Source organism: Gopherus evgoodei, chromosome 11, assembly GCF_007399415.2.
Source record: "Gopherus evgoodei ecotype Sinaloan lineage chromosome 11, rGopEvg1_v1.p, whole genome shotgun sequence".
Classification (NCBI taxonomy): Eukaryota; Metazoa; Chordata; order Testudines; family Testudinidae; genus Gopherus; species Gopherus evgoodei.
The window spans coordinates 42,616,252-42,629,880 of NC_044332.1; the positions used below are offsets into that span (position 1 = coordinate 42,616,252).

The 13,629-nt window shown below is 43.7% G+C and overlaps 1 protein-coding gene across 2 annotated transcripts in view; it reads left to right on the plus strand.

The window, feature by feature from the left end:
• LRP2 (LDL receptor related protein 2) overlaps positions 1–13,629 on the plus strand; it is a 186,145-nt gene that overhangs the window by 122,337 nt on the left and 50,179 nt on the right. For both annotated transcript variants that reach the window (XM_030580404.1, XM_030580405.1), the window contains exons 47-55: positions 1,736–1,855; positions 3,960–4,091; positions 6,095–6,296; positions 6,703–6,998; positions 7,663–8,179; positions 9,568–9,720; positions 9,992–10,162; positions 11,878–12,101; positions 12,561–12,738. In XM_030580404.1, coding sequence (XP_030436264.1) covers positions 1,736–1,855; positions 3,960–4,091; positions 6,095–6,296; positions 6,703–6,998; positions 7,663–8,179; positions 9,568–9,720; positions 9,992–10,162; positions 11,878–12,101; positions 12,561–12,738 — 1,993 coding nt within the window. The remainder of the gene's footprint in view (positions 1–1,735; positions 1,856–3,959; positions 4,092–6,094; positions 6,297–6,702; positions 6,999–7,662; positions 8,180–9,567; positions 9,721–9,991; positions 10,163–11,877; positions 12,102–12,560; positions 12,739–13,629) is intronic.

Sequence of the window (13,629 nt, forward strand, 5' to 3'; positions counted from 1 at the left end):
TACTCCCTGAGGTTTATGAGGTATATGTACCATAACGTGCTCACCATTTATGTAGTCTCAGCTTTTCCCAATGAAATCAGGCATAATTTCTCTATCTTTTTTGTTTGTTTCAAGAATTTCTTATCCATTCTGTTTTTTCTTTGCTGTACCTTCTACATCAGTGGTTTTCAACCTGTCTGCAGACCGCCTTAGATTTCCAAAGCAGTCTGCACCTCCATTCGAAATTTTTTAGGGATCCACAAATGAAAAAAGGTTGAAAACCACTGATCTACATCATATTTTTCCAGGTTACCAGAATTGAGCACACTATACTGAATGTGCCCTTCGCCAATCCCTTAGTGCTAGAATAACTTCCTCTCTCTTTTGCTCAGTACTTCGGTTTACACAATCTAGGGTATAGTTTGTTTTACTTCTGAAGTGTTTATATATTCTAGACAACAGTTAGTCTTTTATTATTGCTTCTAAGTACTATGTAAAAGCATCTCGTTTTCTCTGTCATAAGTACCAGATATTTGTTTTTAGCATAGAAGTTGGTTGTATGTATTTCCTTCCATGTTTAAGGTATCCCAGATCAATTTATAAAGTCTACAAGGTATGTTTACTACTCTGCACTTCTAGTGATGGAGTGGGTTGTCATTATCTCATAGTTATCTACATTTAATTGAATGGTCTTTCACCCAGTCTTTCTAAAATACAAGTCTAGCTTTTGCCCACAGAATATGGTCAGTTTATGGGTGGAGCATGTGTGACAGGAAGAAATTTTGGCACCCTTGCCAGCCAGTAGGAATTGTAACCCTTGTGCTGCTAATGAAGGATGTACTTCCATCCCTTTGTATCATAAATCTTGGAAGTGCTGCTATATTACTGATGAGTGTTCTGCACGGAGAACGGGTGAGAGATGGCAAAAGTGTAGTGCATTGTGGAAGAAAAAGAGATAAAGGGAAAGTGGGAGGGAGAGAGGGACAAAAGGGAAACTGAAGCAACTCAAGGGTGTTAATGAGCAATACATTCGATGCCCCTGACTTCCTTAGTTGTAGGGAAACAGGGAAGATAACAAGCCCTCGTCCAGACTAACCCGCGGCATCGGCGGGTTAAAATCGATTGCTCGGGGATCGATATATCGCGTCTAGTCTGGACGCGGTGTATCGATCCCCGAGCGCGCTTACATCGATTCCGGAACTCCATCAATCCGAACGGAGTTCCGGAATCGACACGGAGAGCCGCGGACATCGATGGAGCCCCGTCCAGACTGGTGAGTACCTCGATTTTAGAAATTCGACTTCAGCTACGTTATTCTCGTAGCTGAAGTTGCGTATCTAAAATCGATTTTAATTCCTAGTCTGGACGTGGCCCAAGATCAAGTCCAAACAGCAGATTTCTGGCTTGTAGTGTTCCATTTTCCTATTATTTTTAAAGTGAAAATCATCTTAGTCTCATCTCAACTATAAATGTACAATGTGCTTTGCTCTCTAGTAATCTTATACTAGGGGCAAATTCTGCATTCCCATAAGTGGATGCAACAATAGAAGCTGCACATACTTGTGTAAGGAGAGAATTTTGCCCAGTAGTTGTACAAAAAGCTCTTTGCAGATAGAATATGAAAGGGCATCCTTGCTAGCATAATTTTTTCTTTTTCTTTTTTGGGGTCTATAATGTTTTTGGACTCAAAAGCAACTTAAAACAAGTTGGAAGGGTAACAAAAAGAAAGAAGTCATACATAGGTTTTTTCTTCCAGTCTCACTGACTTGCACAAATAGTGAGTTTCGTTGTACATCTGGACGTTGTATTCCTGCTCATTGGTACTGTGATCAAGGAGTAGACTGTGCTGATGGCTCTGATGAACCCGCATCTTGTGGTGAGTGTGCAGTTAAAAGAGAACTGTTTTGAGGAAATTGGTTATGGGAAAAAAATAATTTCTCTTCTAGGTCAGCAGTACAAATCCAGTCCAGGCTGGTAGTAATTGGAAAAACCTTTTAAGGCCTGTTCAGTGGCTTGTGTGAGATGAGCCTGTAGTTTCAATTTATTTCTTAGTGCAAGGGTGGGCAAACTACGGCCTGCAGGCCACATCCGGCCCACGGGATCATCCTGCCCGGCCCCCAAGCTCCTGGTCTGGGAGGCTCACCCATGGCCCCTCCCCTGCTGTCTCCCCTCCTCCGCAGCCTCAACTCACTTGCTCTGCCACCGGCGCAATGCTCTGGGTAGAGGGGCAGCGAGCTCCTGGGGCAGCACAGCTGCAGAGCCCAGCCTGACCCAGTGCTCTGTGCTGCATGGTGGCGGGGGCGGCAGCATGGCCCAGCTCCAGCCAGGTGGCACAGCTCTAGCGCTGCCAGCCACCGGTGCTCCAAGCAGTGCGGTAAGGGGGCAGGGAGCAGGGGAGGTTGAATTGAGGGCAGGGGAGTTCGGGGTGGTGGTCAGGGGGCAAGGGTGTGGATAGAGTTCAGGGGGAAATGGAGCTGAATGCGAGCACGGGATCTGGGGGGCAGTCAGGAAGGAGGGGGGGTTGGATGGGGCAGCCAGGGGACAGGGAGAAGGGGTGGTTGGACGGGGCAGGGGTCCCGGAGGAGTTGGATGGGGCGGCGGGGGTCCAGGGGCAGTCAGGGGACAGGGAGCGGGGGAGTGTGAATGGGACAGGGGTCCCAGAGGGGCCGTCAGGGAGCAGGGGGGGTTGGATGGGGCAGGAGTCGGGAAGGGGCAGATAGGAGGTGGGGGCCGGGCCACAACCCCCTCCCGTAACCTGCCCTCCATACAATTTATGAAACCCAATGCAGCCCTCAGGCCAAAAAGTTTGCCAGACCCTGTCTTAGTATCTGCATCACAAAAGCTCTGTGTGGAATGTGAATTCTCTTAGCTATCATGATTGATTACTAGTAAATGAAAGCCATTCCTTTCTCCTTTGAAACAACAGTGTTGGTGAATTGGCTGATGTGGGGTAGCCTGTATTTTGGAATGGTCTTGGACATGAAGAGCGCATATGCACTCTGACATTTGGGAAAAAAGGTGTGGAGAGAGGTCTACACTTCAGATACTGTGAGACTGAGGCATTCTAGGATTCTGAGTGTCCCATCATTCCTTGGAGTAGTCAGGTCCTCTGTGCAGGATGAAAACCGATTAGAGTAAATAAAGAAATAAGAAAGGGAAGGGAGAAGGAAGTGGGGAAGAAGCCAGGTATTTTCTCCATAGAGCGGAAGAGGAGGAAAACCAATATCACTGGGAAACAAGTAGAGTACAGTGTGGCAGATATCAGTGGAAAAAACTGGTACTGTAACAGAAGAATAGGATTTTCCTGTAAAAATGGGCTGATGTCTCATTCTCCACATTTTATGAGGTATGAGAAATTCAAGTGATAGCTGGTAATGTAGTGTTGGTTTGTTACTATCACTGTATTTATTAAAATAAAAACTACACCTTTTGATTTCAAACTTAGAAATGATTGTGACTTTTGCCCGCATTTCTAGAGCTCTGAGACACATGCCTGCTTTTGAAGGAATTCAAACTGACACACCTTCAACCTTATTAAGACCTGTCTAAAAGGTCTCTGTATTGCTCCAAAAACCTCAGCCCCTGATTACAAACAAGCAATTATAAACATACATAGTAAAATTAGTACTGTCACTCTGTCAGGACTGTTGATGCCTGCTTCAAGTTTACCACGTTTCCTAATTTCAGGTTTCCTTAACAGTCTACTTTTGATGTATAACAAGACTGACATACTAACAATCAAAGCAGTAATGTGTTTGTACGGGTTGTTAGTGTAATTGACCAATAAAGAGAAAATGGGGACATGGAAAAGTGGTGTTCACCTTATCTCAGCAAGCGTAATTTGACCTAGGTTCTAATTTTTGAGCTTTTCTCTTACATTTCATTGGAGTAAACCTGTCCTAAAGAATGCTTCAATTAGTAGGTTATTACAACGGTGCAGGCTAGTTTAACAAGCAGAGTAATTCTATTCATTTTTTAAGTGTCCCATGTGCGAACTTGTTCAAGTATCCAGTTCAGGTGTGATGATGGCAGATGTATCCCAGCAAGCTGGATCTGTGATGGTGATAATGACTGCGGGGATATGAGTGATGAAGATCAAAGACATAACTGTGGTAAGTGTCTAATACAAATAAAGTATTGTGCTAGGGCAGGGGTGGGCAAACTTTTTGGGCCAAGGGCCACATCTGGGTGGGGAAATTGTATGCAGGGCCAGGGCAGGGGGTTGGGGTGCGGGATGGAGTGTGGTGTGCAGGAAGGGGTTCAGGGCAAGGGATTGGGGTAGAGGAGCGGTGTGGGGTGCATGAAGGGGCTCAGGGAAGGGGGTTGGGGTGCAGGAGGGGTGCGGAATGCAGGGAGGGCTCAGGGCAGGGGGTTGGGGTGCACGAAGAGTGCGGGATGTGTCAGGTGGCTCAGAGCAGGGAGTTGGGGTGCAGGAGAGGCGTGGGGTGTACGAGGGGGCTTGGCAGGGGTGCAGGAGGGCTGCGGGGTGCAGCAGGGAGCTTAGGGCAAGGGGTTGGGGTACAGGAGGGGTGCAGAGTGTATGAGGAGGCTCTGGGCAGGAGTGCAGGGGGAAGGGTGCAGCAGGGGGCTCAGGACAGAGGGTTGGGGTGCAAGAGGGGTGTGGGATGTCTGAGAGGGCTCTGAGCATGGGTGCACAGGAGTGCAGGGTGCAGCAGGGAGCTCAGTGCAGGGGGTTGGAGTGCAGGAGGGGTGTGGGGTGTACGAGGGGGCTCAGGGCAGGGAGTTGGGGTGCAGGAGGGGTGTGAGGTGCAGGCATGGAGGGCGGGTGGGGTTCAGGCTCTGACCTCGTGCCGCTTACCTGAAGTGGCTCCAGGGTGACAGCAGCTCGCACTGGGGCCAGGGCAGGCTCCCTGCATGCCTGCGCTGGCCCCACGCCGCGCCACTCCAGGAAGCACTGCAGCCCCTGTGTGTGTGCGGCGGGGGGGAGGGGCGCTCTGGGGCGGAGGGCTCCGCGTGCGCTCGCCTTGCATCCAGGTACCTCCTCCGAAGCTCCCATTGGCCGGGGTTCCCCATTCCTGGCCAATGGGAGCTGTGGGGGATGGTACTTGGAGGCAAGGGCAACGCATGGAGCCCTCTGCCACGCAGCCTAGGGGCTGCACGGAAGTGGTGCCAGTTGCTTCTGCAGAGTGGCACGGGACCTGTGGCGCCACAGGAGGCAATTCCGCGGGCCAGATCCAAAGCCCTGAGGGACCGGATCTAGCCTGCGGGCCGTAGTTTGCCCACCCCTGTGCTAGGGGCAGCCCACTTGCTTTCAGACCAGGCTAGATTTACTGAAAAGTCTGCATGACATAACTTTTTTTCTGTCTGAATATTTTGTATAATTCTTTATTTTAGTCTACATTTTTTGAATTAAAATTCTAAATTCTAATTAAAAAGTCCTTTCTCATTTTGTCCCATTCCATTCAATAGCCTTGAATTATACACTGCTTTGCAATGTAATTAACATGGCGTGTTTGTTTAACACAGACCGCTGTAACAACTTCAACATATAGAGTGCCTGATCATGGCAGCACAGCTTTTCTTGTGAATCAGTATCAGGTATTAGTGTCAGAGAGGTTCCGGTAGAAATCCTATTAGCTGGAGAGCAGAGTCAGGTTGTGCCAGGCTGTTTAGTGGATGTACAAAGAGCAGAAGCGCAGGAAGCCTGGCCCCCTTCCTTGTGCCCTTCAGCAGTTATTTGCTCCCTTGATTTGCCCTCTGGGGAGCAAGCATCTCAAAGGAGTGAGTAGGGAGAGGCAAGGTCTTAGCTCTGCTTCCTGATGCACTGGCCTGGCACCAAGGGAAAGAATGCTGCATCCCCAGAAGGGGTGTAACAACAGGAATGGTTCCCCTGCATGCCAGGGAGCTCTGGGAGGAGTGCTGCTTCTCCCTGGGGCATTGTGGGGCACCACACTACCCTCCACACACAGCTGCAGTCAGTGGAGATACACCAAGGATAAATCTGGCTTTTGGCAATGGATAAGATGCATTTGAATGAATTTCTGCTTGAAATTTCGGGTACACATGCCTAGATGTGAATGGGGAATGCATATTTTGTACATGTAAAATGAAAATAACTCTATTTCAATTATTTAGCAAATGTGTTTTATTTTAGCAAACCACAGCTGCACAGCCACTGAGTTTACATGTGTGAACAACAGGCCCCCCCTGAGGAGGTGTATCCCTCAGGTATGGGTCTGCGATGGAGATGCTGACTGCAGTGATGCTTATGATGAACATCAAAACTGCACGCGACGGTCTTGCACTGAAAATGAATTCACGTGTAACAATGGATTGTGCATCCGAAACTCTTACAGGTCTGTATATACTTCAGCAACAATACAAAAGCCTTGCAAATAGATTCAAATGAAGGAATGAATTAATTTCAGTTTTTATACTTTGTCATTTAATGGGATTACATTTAAGTGTGAAATAATTTATGTGCAGTACAAACCTCTGGGATGGTTGAGTTAATATTACCACAGCCTACCTATGGCATTAAACCTGTACTTCTGGGCACAGTAACTTTTCATGGGAGGAGGCTCACTGGTATCTTTAATAGCCGTACTTGCATCAGTACATTTTGATTTCATTTTAACTATTCATGTGAGTAAGGGTGTATTGTTGGGAGTAAGGATTTGCATGACCAGGTGTATATCTACCCCTCCGTCCATCCAACGGTCACTACCTTTATGTGTTTAACAATGCCACCTTTCTTTCCAGATGTGACAGGCGGAACGACTGTGGTGATAGCAGCGATGAGAGAGGGTGCACCTATCAGCCCTGCCAACAGCACCAGTTCACATGTCAAAATGGGCGCTGCATTTCAAAGGCATATATCTGCGATGGAGATAATGATTGTGGGGATGAATCTGATGAGCTGGAACACCTCTGTAATACACCAGAAGCAACTTGCTCTCCCCATCATTTTAAATGTGACAATGGAAACTGCATTGAAATGGTTAAAATTTGCAATCGGCTGGATGATTGCTTCGATAATAGCGATGAAAAAGGATGTGGTACGTGTGTAGTCCTGGGGGTAGTGGATTAGGGTTCTGATATTTTATTTTAAATATTTTAGACAATTTAAAAAAAATTAAGTCAGCGGGTTAGTTAAGATGATACATGTTCCATCTGGACTTGCAAATAAGATGTATGAAGAATGCATACATATATTGCACACTTATTAATTATTAAATCATAACATAGTATGCTATTTTGTAAATATAGCACATCAATTCATATACTAAATCCATGAAAATTAGCCAGTAATTGGTAAATAGAATGAATATATCACCACAGATTTTAGATATGAAAATGCCAGATAAATAGTTTTTTTTAATATGTGTGTGTGTGTGTGTGTGTGTGTGTGTGTGTGTGTGTTTCTTCTGAGAAATAATAATATTCTGCACTGACAGAATTTGGGGGCAGATCTGCCACTGGTGTAAATTATCATAGCCCCGCTGTCTTCAGTGGAGCATGATAATTTACACTGGGTAAGGATCTGCCCCTGGCAACTCAATTGTAGCCACCCAAGATTTAGAATATTTTGGTATTTTTGGAACAAAAGTTGTTGCCCACTTGTCATGATGTTGACTCTTATGAATACTTTGGATAAGGGCTGCATTGTTTTCTGGGTAACTCAGTTGCTTGAATAATAATGTTTTTGTTTTTGTACCACAGGTATTAATGAATGTAATGACCCTTCAATCAGCGGATGTGATCATAATTGCACAGACACCCTGACTAGTTTCTATTGTTCTTGTCGTACTGGACACAGACTTATGTCCGATAAACGGACATGTGATGATATTGATGAATGCAATGACACGCCATCAGTATGTAGTCAGATTTGTGAGAACACTGCTGGCTCCTACATCTGTAAGTGCGCCCCAGGCTACATCCGTGAGCCTGATGGAAAGAGTTGCCGGCAAAATAGTAATATCTCCCCCTACCTTATTTTTAGCAACCGTTACTATCTGAGAAATCTCACAGCAGATGGCCAGTCTTACTCTCTCATTTTGCAAGGACTAAGAAATGTGGTGGCACTGGACTTTGACAGGGTGGAAAAGAGATTGTACTGGATTGATGTGGGGAGGAAGGTCATTGAAAGAATGTTCCTAAATGGGACAAACAAGGAGACAGTAATAAGTGATGATGTGCCAAATGGGGAAGGTATTGCTGTGGACTGGGTTGGCAGGTAAGAAAATGTTTTTAGCTTTTCTGAGCTATTAAGGAAGTTATTTTTTTAATGTCAAAATATGAGTTAAGATACTTGTTTGGTATTGGTTTTCAATCCACATACCATACATCCAGTATAACAGTATCCTAATAATGTCAATAATAATTATTCATAATACTGCTTAGCTCTTTAGTGTGTTTTATATTTTCAAAACGCTGTACAAACATTCACTAACTAATCCTCACAACAGCCATGTGAGATGGGTACATTGTGTTATTCCTGTTTTGGTGATGGGGAAGCCAGACCGCGAGTGGTTTAGCAAACACGCAGCAAGCTAGTTGCAGAGCATGATTAGAAAGTTTCTGGCTCCTAGCGCTATGCTCAGTCCTGCTAGCAACAAAACATGTTGTAGCCTGGTGTTCTTATCATCAGAATGTGCAATAAGGGCACCACAGTAATGCAAAGACTTCTGAACATTTATGTTAATGGACCATTTAATAATAGTAATAAGAATAAGAATAATTAATAGAAGATCCACTTCTCTGATGTGATAGGAAATGTCTTAACTGGGAGGGATATAGCAAGCAAGCAAGCAAGCAAGCAAGCAAGCAAAGACAATTGATAAAACCTGAATTTTTATATTTAAAAATACTCTTATTAACCAGGGAAACCTCACTGACACTGCCATTTGAGAACCAGATTTTTCTGGGTGTGCTGTGATGAATGATTCTTACAACAGAGGTGTTACCCAGTGTTTTACCCTTGTCCCCATAAGTGAAAGTACTTTATAATCATGCATATTTTTTCACTCCTTTGGTTTGCTGAAAGCAGGGATCAAACTGCAGGGGAGGGAGAGAGAGATGGTGATTCTAATGGCAGCCCCAGCTGCAGCCCCACTCATGACCCAGGGCACTGCACATCTCTCTTCCTGGCCCCTCTCTGTGCCATCTCCTTGTTGCCATCTCTTGGTAGGAGAAGAGGGGAGGAAAAGTAGAGGTAGTGACACGCTGTGCTGGCCGTGTGCTGCAGGCAGCTGTCTGAGATGGGGGATTTATTCCCCAGTTGACCAGCTACAGTTTTGAATTTGGCACTAGTAGCAGTAATTGGCCAGTGGTGCCAATGTCAGAGGAGAGGATAGGGCAATATGGCACATGGCTCGGGAAAGGTGGGAGTACGGCATATGGGTTTGTACCTACCCAGTTTGAGCCCTGAGCAACAGTTGGCAACATTTGTCCTTTGTCATGTTGGCTGTGTTGGAGGACTGAGAAGTAAGTGGTCCTGATTAATTCTTCTTTCATTACAGTGGATTCATCATTACTCTAGAGAGAAAAAAGCTCTGAAATTAAAGTGAGGTGCTTTATTTTGTATAAAGCAGGGTGTAAAATATTCATTATAAAACATTTCAGAAAATTGTACTGGGTGGATGCATACAAAGACTGTCTCTATGTCGCTGAGCTTGATGGCAGATTCCGGAAAAAATTGGTGGATCGGTGTGTGGATTCCAACAACACCTTCTGCTTTCAGTATCCCAGAGCTATTGTCGTTCATCCAAAATATGGGTATGACATTTCCAGAGTGTTTCTCTTTCACCTAGCAGTTTGCCAGTCTCATGCTGTTTGTGTTAAAGTCCATACTAAGTTATCATTTTGTGTCTGTTAGTAAGAATAATTACAGAATATTTGGATCATATCCTCCCGTTCTGCAAAAATGCACCAACGGTGCGGGATAGGATTTGTTTTAGTGCATGAGGTGTTATGTTGCAAATGTACCTTCTAGAATTTGTCCCTGGATCTTTTCCTACAAAACTAACTATGGATGTTGTTTAAATAGACAGGTTTACTGGACTGACTGGGCAGACCGAGCCTATGTTGGAAGAGTGGGCATGGATGGCAAGAACAAGACGGTGATTATCTCTACCAAGTTAGAGTGGCCCAATGGACTCACCATAGATTACACCAACGACAAGCTCTACTGGGCAGATGCCCATCTAAACTACATTGAGTACGTACATAGAGAAGAATAAAGCAACTGGGTAACTGTTCATACCAAATTTCAGTGGTAGCACTTTATTTTAAGAATTTTTTAACCCCTTCACTGCTGACAGTTTGTGCATGGATCAAGGCAACAAGTTGTTTTTTTTTAAATGGAACAAACAGAGATATTTTATGTCTTGTCGCAGTGCAGTTAGACAAATGACATATCCAATTAATCCATCAGAATTGAAAGGGTTAACTAATTCTAAATTAAAATGGAATCAGAAGTTAGGTGTAAAGGTGATGAAGAGGAAATATTCCCTCCTTATTTGGATAAAATTAACTTTTGGGGTTTTTTCGACTTTTTCTTTAGCAGCAGTTGGCACTTGTGTTCTGAAGTTTTATAGCATATATTTGCTAGCTCCAGTGATTATAATAAGGGACAGATTTTCAGTGGGTCTTCAGAACTTTGCAGCAGGGGTTTAGGCTGTAAACCTTTTACTCACACTAGTGGGTAGTTGCATGAATAGTCTCACTGGAATCTCAGAAACTGCTCATGGAAGTAATTGTTCAGACATTCAGAAAGAGGTTCACAGTCTGGGCTAGAATTTGCCAGTGCATCTTCATGTAGATGCAAAACCCAAACTGAGGCAGAACTGAATACCAAATCATCATTTTTTTTGCCCACAGATCTGAGGACAGTGGTAAGAAATGTATGTGCATACATTTGTAGAGTTCTGCTGAACGTTTGGCCTTAATATTCCCCTTATTAAAAGTTCACGACAATACTGCAGGCAACCTGTGGCTTTGTTATGTAATTTCCTACATTTGATACAAGTCTATAAAATGTCAAATAAATTTCATATGATGAAATGCTTAGACTTCAATTTCAGCTCAAGTAACTAGCTAACTTTCTGATTCTTTCCAGGTATTTCCAAATTAACACATGTAAAAAATCTCCTTCGTGTCTCTTCTTTTAGCTCCTTTCCAAGTTTCCATGTTAAAATGAAACATTTTAGGGAAAAAAATGTTTTCCATAATTTCCTGCTAATGCTTGGTCATAACAAAAAGAGATAACCCATTAAAACTATTTTACTGTAACAGACACTGTGAAGTCACAAAGAATCAGTGTTTTTAGAGCAATATGAAAGTGAACAGTTATGTTAAAATTTTGATGTTTAGCATTTCTGTCAAAAATTTAGACTTGGAGGATTCTCCATTGGATTAATTTTTGCCAAGTTTCTTAATTGATTTGTTCATTAATCATAAAGTTGCTGTTCAGAGTTACTAACTTAGCCTTCTTTGTTAATAATACAATCAGAAAAAAATGTGAGAGTTACAGAAGATTTTTCTATTAAAAATGTTGCTAAAAGTAACATATAGCAGTCCTAGGATATTTAAAATTTAGGAATAAAGGTGTTACATTTTGCCAAGTGTCACTTGAGTAGCTATCTGAATTATACAGCCACATTCCTGTATGACAAGTAACCTATCATCTATGCACAAAACTTCATTGGACAGCCAGATAATTTCTTAAGGATGGCTTCGTATTTCCTTTTGCGTGTTTGGTCTATTTCTATAACTAAAGTAAAACCTATTTAAGCCTTATGTATCAAAATGAATTAAAGTATTTTGAATCCACTGATCACCACTAAGAAACTGCTTGCTGTACGAAGATACGTTAAAGTCCTGAAGCTCTTGCAGCTTTGATCTCAGTGTTATGCATGTTTTTTGTTCATGTAGGTACTCTGACCTAGAGGGACGACACCGTCACGCAGTATATGATGGGACTTTACCTCATCCATTTGCAGTTACAGTTTTTGAAGACACCATCTACTGGACTGATTGGAACACAAGAACTGTTGAGAAGGGAAATAAATATAATGGATCAGGCAGAACTGTTCTGGTGAACACTACACACAGGCCATTTGATATCCATGTCTACCATCCATACAGACAGCCAATTGGTGAGCAAACAGATTTAAAATTTAGTGTGGATGTCTGGCCCTTATTAGGGCCTAGCCCTGGTTCATGCCGTGTGAACATCTCCCATTGGCATTACAAGGAGTTGAAGGCACTTGATTGCTCACAGGAGGCACACTCAATTTCTTGAAGGATCACCCCTTAGTTAACCTACACAGGTGGTCTTTGATTTGGCTATCTGATAAAGTAAGATAAATAGAGCAGAATCAGACCTGAAGTATGGATTTAAAGCCAGTTTCTAGGGTTTCAGGGTTCACTGTTAGTATATCTTCAATAAACTATAGTTGAGACTGGATTTTTCTATCTGAGTGCCTGATTTTTTTGTTTGTTTGTTTTGATTTGCAAGAGATAATATCAGTGCCTTCTGTGCAAAAGGAGACTATTGCAAGGTCTTTCTGTTTATGGGAGTGTGAAGTATGATGATTATTCTTCCATTTTACTAGTGAATAATCCTTGTGGTACCAACAATGGTGGCTGTTCCCATTTGTGTCTAATAAAAGTTGGAGGTCAGGGTTATTCTTGTGAATGTCCCGATAACTTCATGGTGGTACAACTTGGCAACTCTGCACACTGCCTTCCAATGTGCTCCAGCACTCAGTTCCTCTGTGCAGACAGTGAAAGGTAAGTCCTTTGCTCAGTATCTTCTTTTAAAATCTCTTTAAGGATAACATCTATATCTAAGGCTAATTTACCTGGAAGGCTTGAAAGTATGTAGTAAGTCTCCATATTTTGGGTTCTGGGGACTGGTGGTAAAGACAAGCCCAATTCCAGTCTGACTTCTGTGCTGGCAAAAATTTCTAGCAGAGTCCTCCTTTCTGGCTAATGGGATGAGCTCCTTATTAATGCCCTTGCTTTGTTGTATCACATGGCTAATCCAATAAGGACTGGGGTGTTAGTCATGCGTTGCCCCAGAGGCCTTTTCCCAGTGGATTCGTGAATTATGAGTCTGCTCCTGTCTTTTCTACATGCTGTGCAGTATGTTTGTTTCTGCTGTTAACTGATTAAGTTATTCTGGCTGCCAGTGGCCCATAGGGGTCCATTCTGAAAGCAAGGGGTCAGCTGGTGCGGTGACACAGCCATGGCCCTTTTCCCTGGCCACCCCTACATGGCAGGAGCCAGAATTGTGGGGACAGGCATAAGGCTCGCTATCCTGGCTCTACACCACCCCAAGACTCCTGTAGGCAGCTGGGTTTCTCCGGTGGCCCATTCTGTCAGGCTTAATGCTGCCTCACACGGGAGCACCGATTGCTTATATGGCTAGGTCACTGTTAAACTTATGCACTTAATAGATTTCTCCATCTAAATTTCAGATCACTTATGGAAATGTATCTTGTTCTCTGTCTCTCAGCCTATCCAGCTAACATTTGGCTTGCCTAGGTGTCTGAATGATGAGTCTCAAGAAAGCTCAGAGTGACAATTTGCACAAAAATACTGCAAACTTGAGTCCATATTAATTTTCCATGAGCCTGTTACAGAGGTTTCACCATCAACATATGTTACTGGCAACACCAT